This window comes from Physeter macrocephalus, chromosome 15 (assembly GCF_002837175.3).
Source record: "Physeter macrocephalus isolate SW-GA chromosome 15, ASM283717v5, whole genome shotgun sequence".
Classification (NCBI taxonomy): domain Eukaryota; kingdom Metazoa; phylum Chordata; class Mammalia; order Artiodactyla; family Physeteridae; genus Physeter; species Physeter macrocephalus.
Genome location: NC_041228.1, coordinates 25,626 through 44,438, shown reverse-complemented (window position 1 = coordinate 44,438; position 18,813 = coordinate 25,626). Strand labels below are relative to the sequence as shown.

Here is an 18,813-nt window from a genome sequence, read left to right as displayed (position 1 = left end):
CTAAGTTCCCAGCCTTATTCTGGCAGGTCTCTTAGACGAAGCAGATATGAACCCAGTAACTGTGGTGGCAGCCAGTTTTTCAGCCCAGTGTACTATTAAACTGAGAAGGCAGGTCTGCAGGGAAACCAGGATACAATCCATGGGTGGGAAATCCAGAAACCTTTCCAGTTCCCGACTCCAGCTGTTTCCTTACCTGGGGTCCCATAAGACATCCCTGGATCCTGACAGATGGTGCTCCCTTCTTTGCTCAGGTTATCTTAAGTAGCTGTCTGTTACTTATAACTAGGAGCCCTAGGGCACACAACTAACCCCTCCAACCTCCATCCTGCAGTTTTCTTCTGGTCCCATCTTCAGATACACAGAAGATGCTGCACGTATGCAGCGTTAAAGTGAAAAAATCCCAGTGCAGTCCCGCTGCCTGGAAACTCCGGTCCTCAGACTCAAGGCAGCAGCTTGAGTCACTTGCCACCCACTCTTGCATGAACATAAGCAATAATGGAATCCACCCGCTACCTTTCAACGCTTGTGAATAAATGCATGAAACTCAAGTAAAACCTAGAATTGGTGGGGCAAGAAGAAATGTCAACTACACATGATAAACCAGTAGGACTGTCAGGGGAACACACAACACATTAACAGGCACTTAAGGGCAGACCATCTTTTACAGCAGAAAGAGCAGATCTTGGTCCCCTTACGATTCACATCTTCAGTTATGGCTCAAGAGCTAGTGGTGGAGGTCAAGGACATGGGTCATCCTCAGGAGTCCACCACACCAAGGCATCAGTGGAAATGCTGTAAGACAGGCAGACACAGGAAAAGTGAAGGGCTCCTGTGACTCCTCAGCACCTGCCTCCACTGTCTGGGGCGTCCTTCCTCCTGACAGCAAAGGCTGCCCCAAGTCTCTGGGAATTTTACCTAATAATCCCATGTTCTGGCAACAGGCAGACACCACAACTAACAAAACAACTCTGGATTTACAAATACGACACTCCTGACACCCACACAGGGAGCAGGTCCTGGCTGGGCCCCATGACCCACACCCTCACGGTGACGGCTGTCTGCAAGGAAGGCTGAGTCCTTGGGCAGCTCCTGCAGCACAAGCTTGAAGGTAGGGGCCCTTCTCAACACCCCCACACCAACCCCACCTGCTGTCCGGCCCCCAAGTCCAATCAGGCTACAAAAGTGTTTCATGGGGAGCAGACCATCCAAACTGCAACCAACTCTACTAGTTCAGTGACTCGTAAACAATGTCTTCCTCCAAGTATTAACTGCCCTGAGTTCCTTCCAGTCATAATCCCACACAGCCTGTGGCAAGAACTACCAATACATGGAGATCTAAGGCAGGAGACTTCGCCCACCTGCTGTGCAGCAGGTAGGTGAGAGAGAACACCTGTCACCTCACCAGAACAGCGGCTCCAGGGGGGCCTGAAAATATCCTTATTCTTCCCTGTGTGAGGGTATCGAGCCCGACCAAATAGAGCAGCCATAGAGGCATCTTCGGGATGAGTACTAGACAGATGGTACGACATCTGCTGACCAGAGCTCAACCTCCTGCATGTTAAAACTGTCCTGGCCACTGTCCATCTCCCTGTTTCTAGTACCTTTCAGGTGATGAAAGCCTGGGCCACAGTGGGGATTTTGGAAGGCTGTACCTCTGCTGGCACTGTCACAAAACTCCTTTAGAAACAGCTTCTTTGCATCAACTGGGGAAACCGAAATGCCCTTCTCAACTGCAGGTAATTGACTGGGTTTAGATGCCAGACGGCACCAGGTGGATGGGTGCCCGATGCTCCCCACCATGTAGCACAGAGAGGCTTCGAACTGTCAGGAGACAGTCTGGCTCCAACCAATACTAATGCCATCACCAAGCTAGGTAAAACTGGCTAACAGGGATATTTATGACTGAAATGGACAACATTAGCCATGTAAATAAAATTCAGTACAATTTGGGTAAAACATTTAACTGAAAACTAAAACATAATCCAAACTCACTGCAGGAATTACTCATAAAGACGTTTTAGCCACACAACCTAAAACAGAGAATTAGAATAAAAGCTGAGGTTTTCAATTAAGTAAACTGTCCACCGTATGTAAAGATGAATGTATAAAGAAAAAAAACCCACATATTTTCTCCCGATTTGGCATTCTAATTATATGGCCTCGAGGAAGACACTGCCACAGCTTCCGAGTCCTTTTGTCTCTTGAAAGGATGCCAAGGAGATCCTTGGAGCAAGAACAGGGAATTTCTTTTTCTTCCTTCCCAGAAGTTCTTTCTCTACAAGCAGAAGTTGTAACTGGATGAAAAGCTCCAAGGCCCTATCTCAGACTGAAGCCAGGAGAGCCATGGGAGGAGCTTCTGACACAGCTCAGGAGATTAAGGTGTCTAGTCACCTCAGGAAAAGACAGACATGCCCTCTCTTTTTGGAACACAGCGATCGGGCAATGATTAGTAAAGTCACAAGCCAGAGGCTCCCAACTTTGGACCATCTTCCCATTTTCCTTCATTGATAACACATCTAGAAGACCTATCCATCAAACCACATTAAGTGAAACATACAACTTCAATGGGCCAGAATTAGTCAGATGGGTCAGCCTCAGGACTGCAAGCTCCCTGCCTGGGGTGCCGGGGGTGCAGCGGGTGTGGGCCTGGGGCAGGCGCCCAGTGGGGGATCCACGACTGTGGGCGGCAGAGCCATGTGGTACCAGAGCCGCCCCCGAGCAGCCTCTCTGTGCCTCAGTCTCATTGTAAAACAGGGTTAATAAAAGTACCTACTTCACTGAGGTGATGTGAGGATTAAATGAGAAAACCCAGGAGAAGCATTCATCACAGTGCCTCGCGCATACTAAAGTAAAAAGGTAAAGGTTTGTTGACTCAATCAGAATTTTTGTTCAGCACGTGATAACCATTATTATCACAGTGTATTAATTCCAGTTTTAAAAAATGTCAAAGCTATTTGTGGTGAAGTGTACTTAAGTGAAGTATCATTAAGAGGCAGATTTTTCAATCAGCTCCTCAAAATTCTAAAACGAGTAAAGACCAATACTACCGCTATATAGACAAGAGCCTGGAAAATAACGCCTGAGCCATAGGTCAAATAAACATAAGGAAAAAAGGTCAGTTAACTTCTAAGAGAAAGTTTCTTTAATAAAGCAGGAAGATAGGAATAAACTTATCATTGAAAAGGATACTATAAAGGAATAGAATGTCCAGCTATTAAGCAATTCACTGCTCCTCTTTCACTCCATTCTTACCCTGCCTTATTCATAACGCGCCATGCCACTACAGCCCGTCCCAGATCCTGTTAGTCCCTTCTCAAGGGTTCACACACGGTACCAGCTTCTCATCAGACTCTCAACAGCCACTTTCAATTGCCAGATTTGTTTCTAGAACTGTCTCTCACAGACTCCTTCTGCTGAATCTCTCATATTTATAACCCTTTTTCAGCCCATTTTGATGCTAATCCTTCCTCCACAAAAACAGAAGGAAGTGCCATAGAAACTTCTGGAGAATGGGGTTCTGAGGAACACTGGAGTGAACCACACGTGATGAACCAGGGGCAGCCACTCTGAAGACTGTGCTCAGGAAATCAGCTCCCAGGATGTTTAGCATCACCTCAAGCATCAGGTGGGAAGACCACGGGCACTGAGACACCACTGATTAATACAGCTCCTGGGAGGAACAAAAGCATGTTTACAGCATGCAGACAGGGGTCCAAGGCTGACAAACAGCCTGCACGATAACCTACCCATGAAAAGGTGCTTAATGCTGTGTCCCTGCCTCACCTGGAGTCCTGTCCTCTGGCAGCAGGAGGACCTGCCCTCACCAGAGTGTGCTCAGTGCGAAGCAGCCCAGTGAAAGGGAACAGCTCCAACCACTCACCTCCTCTCCCTTAGAAGTGGATCTAGAATATACCAACAGAATCTGTAAGCTGTGTCCCGGGTCCCACGCCAGCCTGTGTCTACTTTATGCCTATTCCACCCCTCCAATTCATGGGGTTTTTTGTTTTCAAATTACCCTGTAGGAAACCCCAGTTTACATGAGTCACTTGACTTCCTAGCACGATCTTAACAGTTTGAATCTACACACAAGCCTCACCTCATTCCTTAACAAACTCTGCTTATACTCATATGTCTTCTCACCTCTGTGGATTACCGGATGCTGAAAAGGGACAACCCTTTTGAAGTTAAAGGTATCATACCCTTCACAATAGAACAAAAACATTTTGAAAAGGCCCTATAAACAAACACATAAGAAAACCCCAACCCAGTTCCATCACACTCGAAAGTCCAAGGACCCCAGTTACTTTTCCTGAAGCTGAAATAGATGATGAAGAGGAAAGAAAAGAAAGGCAGGGGCCAAATGAAACACCTAACTGTACACTAAGGTCTGGTGCTATAAAAACATGACCTAGGAAAGTATAAAGTTGCATTCATTTAAAACACTCAAGCAGAGAGCCATCCTCTGGGTCTGAGGGAAGGCATGTTACCTTGGAACGTTTACCACATAATTCAGCAGCCTGCCTTCAGTGAGCAGCACATTGGGAGATAGTTTAATTCCTTAAGAGCTGGATTTCCAAAAGGAAAGTCATAAAGTGAGCTTTCTTATCAGTAGAACTCTCCTGCTGTAAAACTGTGAAGAACGTATCAGACAGAGTGAGTCACTCTCCATTGTGAACCTTCCGGTGCTGCATGAACGCTGCCTGTGCGCCAAAGAGCTCCCCACACTTGTCACACCGACGGGCTTGCTCTCCACCGTGGAGTCTGTGAACTTTCTCATGACTAATAAGAGATATTCTCTGGTTGTAAGTTTTCCCACATCTACTACACGTGTAAGGTCGCTCTCCACTGTGGATTCTCTGATGTCGAATGAGGTGAGAGCTTTGTCGGAAGGATTTTTGACATTCAGTGCATTTATAGGGCTTCTCTCCAGTGTGAATTCTCTGGTGTTGGATAAGGGACAAGCGTGCACTGAATGATTTCTCACATTCACTGCACATGTAGGGTTTCTCTCCAGTGTGAACCCTCTGATGCTGAATAAACTGTGAATGCTGGCTGAAGGCCTTGCCACACTCACTGCACTTATAAGGCTTCTCGCCGGTGTGAACCCTGAGATGCTGAATGAGGGAGGAGCGGACATTGAAGGCCTTCCCACAGTCACTACATGTGTAAGGGCTCTCCCCAGTGTGAATTCTTCGATGGCGGATGAGGTGTGCGCTCTGGCTGAAAGCTTTCCCACAGTCGCCGCACTCATAGGGCTTCTCCCCATTGTGTGTCCTCTCATGCTTAATTAGGGTGGATATCTGACCAAAGGTTTTCCCACACTCGCTACACTCGTAGGGCTTCTCTCCAGTGTGACTCCTCTGGTGCTGGATGAGATGTGAGCCCTGACTAAAGGCCTTCCCACAGCTGTGGCACTCATAGGGCTTCTCTCCGTTGTGCACTCTCTGATGCTGGACAAGGGAGGAGAGAACACTGAAGGCTTTGTCACACTCGTTACACTCGTAGGGCCTCTCGCCATTGTGTGTCCTTTGATGGTGAATGAGATTAAACCTCTGGCTGAAAGCTTTTCCACACTCATTACACTCATAGGGCTTCTCTCCAGTGTGAATTCGCTGATGCTGAATAAGATGTCCCTTTTGACTGAAGGTTTTCCCACACTCATTACACCCATAAGGTTTCTCTCCAGTGTGAATTCTCTGATGCTGGATGAGGGACAGGCGAGCACTGAAGGATTTCCCACACTCATTGCAGATATAAGGCTTCTCTCCAGTGTGAACCCTCTTATGTTGAATAACTTGTGAGCGCTGACTGAAGGATTTTCCACATTCATTACACCTATAGGGTTTCTCTCCAGTGTGGATTCTCTGATGAACAATAAGGGTTCGGTTCAGGCTAAAGAATTTTCCACATTCATTACACTCATAGGGTTTTTCTCCTGTGTGAGTTCTCTGATGTTGAATGAGAGACAATCGTGCGCTGAAGGCTTTGCCGCACTCAGCACAGTCATGGGGTTTCTCTCCAGAATGGGTTCTCTTATGCTGAGTGAGGTGTGACTGTCTCCAGAAGGCTTTCCCACATTCCACACACATGTACGGCTTTTCTGCACTATGCACTCTCTGATGATGGATCAGGTTAGAGCTATGACTAAAGGCTTTTCCACACTGACTGCACTGATGGGGCTTCGCCCCAGTGTGAACTTTACAATGCTGAATGTAAGATGGACATGTGCTAAGAGCTTTCTCACATTCGTTAGCCTCACAGGGTCTTTCTCCAGTGTAAGTGTTACAGTGCTGCATGGCGTAGGGACGGGCATGGGAAGCTATGCCACCTTCCTCACACCCGCAGGGCTTCTCTCCACTGTGAATTCTCCGGTGCTGAATGAGAGCTCTGCTCTGATCAAAAGCTATTCCACACATAGCACACTTTTCAAAGGCTTTTTCTGGACTGTTAATCCTCTGGTTCTCACTGAAAACTGAACTCTGCCCGGGCACTTTCATAAACACATCTGCCTGACAGGCTTGTTCTCCTACACAGAAACTCTGGAGGTTAGTGAGGTCCTTACTTGTTTGGAAGTTTTCTACACATGACACACTCTGGTGGAGACTTTTCCCTGAAGACAGCCTGCAGTTTCTGACAGAACTTGCGTCTGCAGCGCAGTTTACCTCAGCTGCACTGAATTTTGGACTTCTTTTCCCCAAGGGGGTTTTCACATGTGTCACTGTCACTGGCCTGAAATTACTCTTCTGGGGGAAATCCTTCTTAAGTCCCTCCACTGCATATTTCCCCCAGCAATTCTTTAGCTTTCCCTCAGTTTTAGTCATCTCTTCAAAATCAGATTCCTTGGAAATGTTCCTTACATGCTCTTCTAATTTTGTTCTCTGGGATTCCATTTCTTCAGAAATTTCCTGCTTTGGAGTCAATTCTTTTTTTTCCTTCCTAGACACATAACCTAAAAAAAAAAAAAAAAAAAAAAAATGAGCTACTCATGTTTGACTATGGGAAACACTTAGAGCATAAATAGAAACATTTATATGAAACAATTATCTTCTAGGAGGATTTGGATTTTCAGAATGCAAAACCAAAAATGACCTTCCTGGGAAGAGAAAAGAGAAGGCAAGGAAAGAGAAGCATGCTCTCAGAGCAATGAAAGCTGGTGCGGGAAGGAGGGAGGGAGGGAAGAAACCCAAGGTGAAATGCCTCCATTTCAGATGGGCTAACCAGACACAGATGGAGCAGGAACCTTGAGGCATGACCTGAGGGAGAGGCGCCCTCAGAAGGCGAGGAGGGGGGACTTCCCTGGTGGTCCGGTGGTTAGGACTTCACCTTCCAATGCAGGGGGTGACGGTTCCATCCCTGGTCAGGAAGCTCAAATCCCACATGCCTCAAACCAAAACATAAAACAGAAGCAATATTGTAACAGCTTCAATAAAGACTTAAAAAAAAAATGGTCCACATCAAAAAAAAAAAAAATTATGAGGGAGATGGGGAAGTCAGCGGTGGAGGCTTGGACGGTCAGCACCTACACTGATGTCACTGCTGCATGCACACTCTAAAAAAGGCATCTTCCATGGCTTATACATAACAGGCATTCAAACATTTGTTGAAAAATAAATGTATCATAAATGATTTATAATGAATGAAGGGTATACTGAGTAACACATAATGGGAAAAATTATTTGATCTGGACAACTTGGTTTCACAGAAGTAAATCATGGAAAATAGAGAAAAACAGAAACAAAGAAGCAACCTACCCATTCAAATAGCAGGTATAGCACAAGGCAAAAAAGCCAAATGAGTACAACAGTCTATACCACATGCTCCCAATGGATAAAAGTACCTGAAAATTTGTAAAAACTGTGACACAGCTGAATTCTGAGACTCAAAGGAAATGTACCAAAAACAAAACCACCCAGCCAAAAGCACTGAATCATGTGGCTACAAAGACCAGTGGAAGGACAACCTGGTGAGAACTGTGAGAGGGTAGCCCTGTTTTGAGAGACCGCGAAAGCACAATGGACTCTCTTTTGTAAACAGTGGTTATTATTAGAGCTGTCACTTTCAGACTATTTAGCCAGAACAGAGAGACTGAGCTAAAAATATTAACTAGGTGGGATCTAACACTGGGCTAAGTCGTCTTTGCAGAACTACGCCCAGTACTTCAAAGGGACTGATTTTTACCATTCAAGTCTGAAAGGTAAAAAGCAAACAATACTTCATTCTAGAAACCTAGGAGCAGCCTGAAGGGGCAGGTTGTGGATGGTAAAGGTCCTGAATTCCTGTGGCTTCTGTCAGGAGTATCTGAGGAGTTAAGAGTCTTCAACATCCTGGGACTAGAGTCTAAAAAGATGATCCTTGTCAAGTGGTGCTATTTCACCAGGTAGGAAACAGAATGAAGAATGACAAAAAAAGAGACCACAGAACAGAGTGATCTATGAGTCAAGAAGCAACGTCTCTGGGACTTCCTTGGTGGCGCAGCGGTTAAGAATCTGCCTGCCAAGGCAGGGGACACGGGTTCGAGCCCCGGTCCAGGAAGATCCCACATGCTGCGGAGCAACTAAGCCCATGAGCCACAACTACTGAGCCTGTGCTCTAGAGCCCGCGAGCCACAGCTACTGAGCCCGCGCACCACAACTATTGAAGCCCATGCGCCTAGAGCCCGTGCTCTGCAACAAAGAGAAGCCACTGCAGTGAGAAGCCTGTGCACCGCAACGAAGAGTAGCCGCCGCTCGCCTCAACTAGAGAAAGCCCGCGTGCAGCGAGGACCCAAAGCAGCCAAAAAAAAAAAAAAAAAGAAGCAACGTCTCACACCAGTTCACGCTGCTTCAGATGTTAGGATCCTTGGTTGTCTGTTTGTATTTTAGTTTATTTTAAATTTACTTTTATTATTTTTTAGCTCTTTTTAAAATTGAATTATAGTTGATGCCTGTTGTATTTTAAATTGAGGCAATAAAAAGATACTTGGGAACTCTATGAATGAGGGTATTTATGAATCAGAAGGACATTTGAGTGAGATGGTAGCTATAAGTCCAGGGCACCCCCAAATGCCAAAATTTGCAAGTCTTTACTTAGGGCTATTTGGTTTTTTGAGGCAATACCTTTGTTTTTGCCCTAGGTAGAAGATATTTTTACTGCTGGGTGTTCTTTGTACAGGGTTAGAGGAAGGAGGTGGTAGGATTAGCTGTCTTCTGTATTTAGAATTTTTAGCTGGTATCTCGGGATTCAGGTTTGACCTTTTTTTTTTTAAACCCTTAAAAGTTTCTATGAAGAAACTTTTACTCATCAATTGTCTAGTTATCCTGAGGGATAACCCATTTAGTAAAGGCAGAATCAATCCTTGATTCTTTTATTTACCAGTTTTCAGAATAATGAATCAGGTCCCTAACATTCCTCAAAGGGGACCAATGAGTAGGGAATTTTCCCCTGAGTATCAGACCAGCCCTAACAAAGCTTAAGACCAACCCCCTTAACATGGGAAGGTGATCCAATGGCATTTTATTTGTCTGCCAGGAGACTTAATCCTCTTTCAAGAATGTAACATCAGGGGCTTCCCTGGTGGCGCAGTGGTTGAGAGTCTGCCTGCCAATGCAGGGGACACGGGTTCGAGCCCTGGTCTGGGAAGACCCCACATGCCGCGGAGCAACTGGGCCCATGAGCCACAACTACTGAGCCTGCACGTCTGGAGCCTGTGCTCCGCAACAGGAGAGGCCACAACAGCGAGAGGCCCGCGCACCGCGATGAAGAGTGGCCCCCGCTCGCCACAACTGGAGAAAGCCCTCGCACAGAAACGAGGACCCAACACACCCAAAAATAAATAAATAAATAAATAAATAAATAAATTAAAAAATAAAGAATGCAACATCATATAAAGCCTCTATAATTTTTAATCTATAATAACTGACAAATTAAATATCAGAAATCATGTTTTAAAAAAGGGACTAAACGACAAGAAACCAGGAGAAAAATATACAATTGAAACAAACCCACAGGCAATTCAGATATTATCAAGAACCAGTTTAAAACAAACAAACAAACCATAATTAGTATATGTAAGAAAACAAAGAGATAGAGAATTCACTAGAAATCAAATGAAAATTGAAATTAAGAGTTCAACAGACAAGAGAGTACATTGGCAGATAGCAGATAACAAAACAGAGGATTACGTAACTGGAAGGTACGTAAGTAATATCTGAAAAGTATTCAGATTGAAATACAGCAAGGAAAAATATAGGACAGGGAATACAGAAAAGAGCATAAGAAGCAGGTGCGACAAGGTGGAAAGCGTAATGTGTATATTCTCAAAATCCCAGGAGGAGAGGAGAAAAGTAATAGAAGAAATAATTTAAGAAATTTTGGCCTAGATTTTCCCACAACTGACAAAAGTCTATAAACCATAGATTCAAAAAGCTCGAAGAACCCTAAGTAATGTCAATGCAAAGAAAACCACATATGGGTATAACATAGCCAAACTGCTGAAAACCAAAAAAAGAAATGTTAAAAGCAGCAAGGGGAAAAGAAGTACCACCTTCAAAGCAAAATAAAATCGCAGGCTGACTTTTCGACTTCAGAAGTGGAGACAGCTGACAGAAGTACATTTTTAATGTACTGAAGAATACAACTGCCAACCTAGAATTCTACGTCCAGCAAAAATATTCTTCAAAATTGAAAGCCACGAAATTCCACTTTGATGACAGTGTAATAAACTCCATGGATCCAAGTCACAGCAAAACAAAGCTGGCAAGAACTATTAAAACAAAACAAAACAAACAACCCAACCCCAACTAACAACCATTTTAATGTCTCTGGAAATTGTCCTAAGAGCAAAAGGCAAATGAAGAAACGTTTATTCAAGAAAATCTACTAAAACTTGGCAAGAGCAGCAAGAGTGTGTGGCATGTGAGCCCTAACCCACCACACCTCCACCCGCCCAGCTCAGCATGACAGATGCTCTACTCCTCTTGGGTGGGGCCAAGAAGGGGCTCCCTCTCCCCACAGCTCCCAGGGAAAGTTCCCCACATCTTACCAGGCTAGGCCATCAGCACCTATCATCCCCTCCAACTCCAACCTAAAGAGGTGAAATTCCTGGTGAGTGTAGCTGAGAGGGCGGGGGATTCCTTCCTGCATTCAGCTTCCTTGAGTCACAACAAACCTCCAAGACTGTCTTTTAAAAATACTGCTGCCCAGATTTAACTGGATTGGACTGCTAGGGCATTTTCAAAAACAACAGAGCAATTTTCACTACTCTCATTACTTCGGAAATTCCGAGGGTTTTAGGAGCTCTGTGCCAGAAATGGGATGAGGACCAAATATATACTTCTTATTATAAATCACAATATCACAGATAGAATTGTATTGCACGTTGCAAAAACAGCACAAAGGAGGTGAGTGAGAGGAGAGATACACTGGAGTAAGGAAACGACAGCAGATGTAACTTAAATGCACAGAAACAAGCGAAGAAGAATGGTAAATAAGTAAATAGATGATATAACAAACAAACTGTATACATATATGCTGGTCTCATTTCTTCTTTTAGTTTCCACGACAGACATAAAATTATATAACGTATTCTAAGAATGTATTGTTGAATTTGTAACACACACAGATATACAACAACGCACAAAAAGGGAGGAGAGGGACTTCCCTGGTGATCCAGTGGTTCCCTGGGTCAGGGAACTAGATCCCGCATGCTGCAACCAAGTCCTGGCACAGCTAAATAAATAAATAAATATTTAACAACAACAACAACAAACAAAAAGGAAGGAGACCGCAAGAAAAATAATAAAAATAAAATAAAATAAAAAGGAAGGAAAGGAAATGGCGTTCTATAGGAGTAGCTATTCTACAGTCACTGGAATTGTTAGTATAAAACAGAAGTAGATTCTGATAAGTTAAGATCTACACGGTAAGTTCCAGAGCAACCACTAAGAAAATAACAGTATTAGGTGTGGCCACGTAACTGAATTCTCAGCAGTGGAATGTGAGTAGAAGCGACATGGGCAACTTCAAGGTCACAGACTCCATGGCAGTGAAATGGCCTCCTTCACTCTCTCTCTCTCCCATAACCCAGTGTTAAACCTGGAGGTGAGTGTTTAGGCATGCCGCTCTAGAGGGTGGCAGAGAAACAAGACAGACGAGCTGGCCTCCTAACAAGCATGTCAAACTGAGAATCCACCAAACAGGGACGCTGTTACACGAGGGAGACAAACTTCTATCTGGTCGAGCCAATGCATCTGGGGTTCATGAAATACTGTCACCTAATGCCAAGAATGAACGTTTCTGCAAGGCAAGATTTGGGGTAATGTTTTATTCTTGTTACCACACTTCTCTACAGGGATCAGTTCTGTTGTTCTACTAAAACGACACATGTTCACTGTACAAAAATAAATTATTTCTAAAAACACATTCCATAGCTTTCCACCCTCCTAGGACAAGAATCAAATCCAACACAGCCTGACGTGGTCCTGTCTACTCCTCCTTGGACACCTCTGTCTCGGTTGATGTTTCTCCTCCCCTGGACACTATGGGCTCAGACATTAGACGTCTCCCGGGAGATGAACCACTTCTTAGTCCAGGTAAGGAGGAAAGACAATATAGAAAAAAGGGTCACCAGCAGATGATGTTTAACAGATTGTGTGCCCCACAGAGGGTAGTGCATTGTATGTGGAGAAACTAAAGAGGACCCTAAAAGTTAGTTTAACTGGTTATGTTTTATCAGGGAAAATCCAGGTGAGAGAAACAGAGGCCATGGTACCACCTGTTTATGTCCAGCACTTTGTTACCCCTAATTCCTTCCTGCCATCATGGGCCCATTCCCCTACATGCCCACTGTTCCCATGGTATGCACCAAAAATCAATTCTGTTTTTATTTATAAGTAATGAACAACTGGAAATTGGAATTTAGAAAAATACCATGTACAAAATGCAGGGGACATGGGTTCGAGCCCTGGTCTGGGATGATCCCACATGCCGCTGAGCAACAAAGCCCGTGCGCCACAACCACTGAGCCTGCGCTCTAGATCTCGTGAGCCACAACTACTGAGCCCGTGTGCCACAAGCCCACACGCCTAAAGCCCGTGCTCCGCAACAAGAGAAGCCACCGCAATGAGAAGCCCACATACCGCAACGAAGAGTAGACCCCGCTCGTCACAACTAGAGAAAGCCCACACGCAGCAACAAAGAGCCAACATAGCCAAAAATAAATAAACAAGTAAATTTTCAAAAAAGAATATATATATACATATATATATAACAATCATTCTGTGATACAGAAGAAATCAACACAACTCTGTAAATCAACTATACTTCGGTAAAATAAATGTATAAAAAATATGAAATACTTAGGGATAAATCTGACAAAGGATGTAAAATGCCTGTAAAATGCCTGTACGTAGAAAAGTATAAAATACTACTGAGAAATTAAGACAAATAAATGGAAACATACATCTTGTTCATGGGTCAGAAAACAATATATGTCAATTTCCCTGAAACTGATCTATGGATTCAATGCAATCTTAACAAAAATGCTAGCACGACTTTTTTCAGATAGCAATAAGCTGATTTTTCAATTCATATGAAAATACAAAGGATCTAGAATAGCCAAAACAACTCTGAAAATGAAGAACAAAATTGGAGGACAAATGCTACCTGATTCCAGACTTTTAATGAAGCATCCACAACAGTGTGGTGTCAGAGTATGAAGATCAACAATAGAACAATGGAAGAGAACAGAGAGCTCCAAATAACCTCACGTATATATGGACAACTTTCTTTCTTTCTTTTTTTTTGGTTGTGCTACGCAGCTTGCAGGAACTCAGTTCCCCAACCAGGGACTGAACCCAGGCCACAGCAGTGAAAGTGCCAAATCCTAACCACTAGACCATCAGGGAGCTCCCATAGACAACTAATTTTTGACAAAGGTGCAAAGGCAATCAAGTGGAGAATGGATAGTCTTTTCAACAAATGGTACTGGAACAACTGGACATTCACTTGTAAAAAATTAAACTAGGATCCATACCTCACACCAAAAATTAACTCAACATGAATCAAGACTTAAATGAAACAAACAAAAATTTTAAATTATAAAATTTTCTTTTCAAAGAAGAAAATCTTCTGGGTTAGGCAAAGATTTCTTAGATATGACACCAAAAGCACAATCCATGAAAGAACAAATTAACAAACTGGACTTCACCAAAATTTACAACTTCTACTCTTTAAAAGACACTGTTAAGAGAATAAAAAGACAAGGCACAGAGTGGGAGAATAATCCATGCAAAGTATATATCTGATAAAGGACCTGTAAATAGAACATTACTGTATTCAGAAAGGAACTCTTTTAAAATCGACAATAAGGAAAGAAAAACACAATAAAAAAATAGGCAAAGGTCTGAACAGACATTCACCAGTGAAGAAATCCAGAAGGAGAACAAGCACATGAAAAGATGCTCAACATCTTTAATCATTAGGGAAATTAAAAATAAAACCACAATGAGATACCACTACACATCCATCACAGTGGCTACAATTAAAAGACTGACCACACCAAGTGTTGGCAAGGAAGTTGAGGAAATGGAACTCTCATCCACTGTTGGTGGGAATGTAAAATAGTACAACTACTTTGGAAAGCACTTTGGCAGTTTCCTAAAAGTTTAAATAAACACCTGCCATGTAATGCAGCCATTTTATTCCTAGGTATTTCCAAGAGAAAAGGAAATGTATGGTCAAGCAAACAAAGGTTTGTACACAAGTGTTCATGGCAGCTTTATTTGTATTAACCACAAATTGGAAACAATCTAAATGTCCATTAACAGAGAATGGATAAACAAATTGTGGTATATCCATACAACAAAATACTAATCAGAAATAAAAAAGAACTGAATTATTGACACACAACATGAATGGATTGCAAAATAATTATGTGAGTCAAGAAAAGCCAGGCCAAAAAAAAAATACATGCTCCATGATGTCAATTTTATAAAATTCTAGAAAATGTAATCTATAGTGACAGTAAGCAGATCAGTAATTGCTTCAGGATAGAGGTGAGAAGCGGTGAGAGGGAGGGATTACAAAGAGACATGAGAAAACTTTTGGGGGTAATGAATATGTTTGCTATCTCTACCACAGTGGACAGTTTCATAGGTGCATACATATGCAAAAATGTTACCAAATTGTACATTTAAATATGTACAGCAGGGACTTCCTTGGTGGCGCAGTGGTTAAGAATCTGCTTGCCAATACAGGGGACATGGGTTCGATCTCTGGTCTAGGAAGATCCCATGCTGCGGAGCAACTGAGCCCGCGTGCCACAACTACTGAAGCCCGTGCACCTAGAGCCTGTGCTCCACAAGAAGAGAAGCCACTGCAACGAGAAGCCCGTGCACTGCGACGAAGAGCAGCCCCTGCTCGCTGCAACTAGAGAAAGCCTGCTCGCAGCAACGAAGACCCAAAGCAGCCAAAAATAATAAGATAAATTTATTTTTAAAAAAGTTAAAAAAATATACATAGCATATTATATGCTAATTATACCTTTAAAAAGCTGTTTTCAAAAAGAAAAAAAAAAAAGGCGTGTGGTAGGGAGCCAGTCCACCAGAGATCCAACTCACCTCTGTCCCTGGCCGGCTGTGTGACCTCGGGCTAGCAACTGAACCTCTCTGTGCCTCATTTTCCTGAGCACCGACTCTGCAGGGATGCTGGAGGATTGTGTAAGTTCACTGTGCCAGTACAGTGCTAGGAATGCACAACAGGCCAGGCAATGTTAGCTGCCATGCAGCAAAGAGCACAGGAACTCTGCTCTGCTTACTATTTACATGCCCAAATCCTTCGCTACACAAGAAGCAGCCCCTAAGTCACGTGTTTCTCCAAAGCCCAGAATCAGCCTGGGAACTCTGAGTGAACAGCAGGGGTGAGAGTCTGGGCAGGATGGCAAGCCTCCAGGTGGACTCTCCAAGTGGAGTCTCCAGCAGCCAAGGCAGAGCTGGCCAGGAGGACCTGAGGACTGGGTGACATGGAAATGACTGAGAGGCAGCCAGGGTAGGGAGGCAGCTGCCAGGGAGACACCCGAGCTCTTTTCAGGAACTGAAAGAGCATCTTCTAGGGTAAGGTAAACATGACCCCATTCAGGGGCACAGAAAAGGGGGCATCAATAGCAAAAAAGAGAAAAGAAGAGAAAGAAGACGGAGGAGTAAAGCAAAGCTCTGATGGTGACGCAGTTTGGCCTGGTGAAGTGGCGGCACCTGCCAGCAGGGGCACGAGAGCGTGGGCGTGTTCCTGCAGACTCACCTGCATGCCTGTGTCTCCAGATCCAGCTCCCCTCAATTCTTGGTGAGTGTGGGGCCCATGGCTCTTCCCCCTGCTCCAGCTTGGAGATGACATCAGGTTTGGAACCTTGAAGTCCTGCTCCAGAGAAAGAAAGCAAGACTGACAACTCATACAGGTCCAGGGCAGGATGGCCCCATGGGCAGCACCTGTGTGCTGTCATGACCTTGCCTGCCACCTGGTCTCCAAAGCTTGGAGACAGATGTAGGCCTCTGTCCCAGCTGAAGAAAAGTCAAACCCAGCTCTTCTGGGGGTCACAGATAAGGGACAGACTTGGGGCCTGAACACATAATGGCCGAAGACCCATGGTAGAGGAGGTGCTGATGTACAGCAGTACTAAGTGTAAGGCAGCTATAAAGCAGGGCTCTGAAGCCAAATGGATGCAAATCCCACATCTGCTGACAGCCTGTGTGAACTTAATAAAGTGATATCTGTCAACCTCAGATTCACCTATAAACTACGTATCTTACCACCAACCTCGAAGATGCATGAAGATTAACTGAGGGGATATGAACGTACTTGGCGTTCAATGAATAATGTTCTCCTTCCATACTTCCTTCAAAGAACTTGGAGGAGTCCCTGGCACCACCTGTCCCCTCCTCTGCCCAGACCAGGCCTGCCTGGGCCCAGGGTCACAAATGCCCCATGTCTGGGCCCAGGGGGTGAGAAGCCTCTGAGCCTTGAGCCCAGCCCCAGTCCCAGTCCCCAGGGCCATTCATGGAGCAGGAAGCCCAGAGCTGAGCTCCTGGGAAGAGCCTCACCCAGCGAGACCAGGTTCCCATAGGTTTCCAGCATCACATCCCTGTAGAGCCCCTTCTGAGAAGGGCCCAGATGGCCCCACTCCTCTTGGGAAAGGAGCACGGCCACTTCCTCGAAGGAAACAAAGACCTGGAATGACAAGATCTTGTTGCAACCCCAGGACGGGCCTGGAGGTAGGGAGGCACTAGGCTCAGGATGGGCAAAACCCCTCTGAGCACATGTACCAGACTGCCTTCCCCACAAGAGCGGGCTCTCTGAGGCAGACACCATTCTGACTCGTGTTTACCTGCCCATCCCTTGCCCTCCTCTGTGCCCAGTCCAGGGGTAAGATGATATAGTCCAGAGTGCATTTCAGGGACTTGAACCCAAGGGCTGAGGACATCAATGAAGACAGGGAGCCAACTACCCTGAGACCAGTGCCTCAGAGGGAACCGTGGAGACTCCAGCCAGGAAAGGGCTGAGGCCACACAGAGGCATCTCCACGAAGACCACTCACCTGGGGCCCAGGAAGAAGCCGCTTGTGGGCCATCACTGGGTCTCCGAGCGTGTCCCGAGGAGGCAGGCAGAGCTGTAGCCAGAGGGAAGAGCGTGACGGGGCCTGACCCGCCTTCTGCCCCCCACGGCTACTTTGACACTTCCGGGCCTGTACCTCAAGAGCTCTGTGGCAGCAGAGACCCACTTGTAGGCTACCTGAAATCCCCGGGAACAATGGTCCCAGCACCCAGTGGCCTGAGACTATATATTCCCTTGCCCCCCGTGAAGCCTCCCCAGCGGCCCGTAGTATGACAGCATAACAAGGCCACACGTGAAAGCCAGGGCCCCGGCAGTGCACCTGACTAGGGGAGACGACGGTCTGCATCTCAGGCCCACCTAGGAGAATCCTGGGCAGTGGGCAAACAGCCGAGGAGAAGAAGAGCAAGCTCCTACTCTACAGCAGTGCACAAGCTGTAGGGAAGTTGACAGACATGATGCTTGTGTCAGGGGATAAGGAAAAGAAACAATAAGCAGCACGAGGGCAGCAACTGCTGGGAGGAGATATTTTATGAAAGGCAGCCAGGGAAGGCACCTCTGATAAAGTAACATCAAAGCAGATATGGATGGAGTGAGGGCAGGCACTAGGTAGACATCAGGGGAGACACATCCTGGGCAGAGGGAGGCACAAGTGCAAAGGTTGCAAGGTGCAAGCACACTTGACGTGTTCAAGGAAGGGCAAGGAGGCCAGAGGGGCTGAAGCAGAGTAGGGGAGGGCAAGGGGGGGTGGGGTAACTTGTGGGCTATAGGATTTAGGCTTTTACTCTGAATGAGATTAGGAGCATCTGGAAGCTCTGGGCAGAGTGATATGACTTGACATGAGGCTGCTCCAGCTCCTGCTTTGAAAATGGACTAGGAGGGTGTAAGGGTAGAAGCAGGAGGGTGTAAGGGTAGAAGCAGGAAAACCAACCGGAAGGTCCCAGCAATAACACAGCTAGAGATGATAGTGTCTTGGAGCAGATGGTGGTAGCAGGTGATAAGTAGTCAGATTGCAGATGCCTTTCAAAGGTAGTCAATAGGATTTGCTGACAAATTAGACGTGGGATGAAACACCAAGATGTTTGGCCCAAACACCTGAGATGATGAAATTTCCAATTACCCAGGAAGACTGTAGAAGTATATCTGAAAGATAAAAATTAAAAGTTGTCTTGGGGCTTCCCTGGTGGCGCAGTGGTTAAGAGTCCGCCTGCCGATGCAGGGCACACGGGTTCGTGC

At 45.3% G+C, this 18,813-nt stretch overlaps 1 protein-coding gene across 11 annotated transcripts in view; it reads right to left on the bottom strand.

The window, feature by feature from the left end:
* Positions 1-580: 580 nt before the first annotated feature.
* Positions 581-18,813, bottom strand: part of LOC102988676 (zinc finger protein 252-like) — a 19,936-nt gene continuing 1,703 nt past the window's right edge. For 3 of the 11 annotated variants that reach the window (XM_028500501.1, XM_028500499.1, XM_028500500.2), the window contains exons 2-6: positions 18,509-18,720; positions 17,564-17,635; positions 17,070-17,196; positions 16,273-16,386; positions 2,966-6,949 (exon numbers count right to left, since the gene is read on the bottom strand). In XM_028500501.1, coding sequence (XP_028356302.1) covers positions 4,659-6,949; positions 16,273-16,386; positions 17,070-17,196; positions 17,564-17,596 — 2,565 coding nt within the window. In that variant the 5' untranslated portion in view covers positions 17,597-17,635; positions 18,509-18,720 and the 3' untranslated portion in view covers positions 2,966-4,658. Of the gene's footprint in view, positions 793-2,965; positions 6,950-16,272; positions 16,387-17,069; positions 17,197-17,563; positions 17,636-18,508; positions 18,808-18,813 lie in introns of those variants that run through there. The other 8 variants (XR_003683406.2, XR_008619459.1, XR_008619460.1 and 5 more) reach the window with 8 other exon arrangements.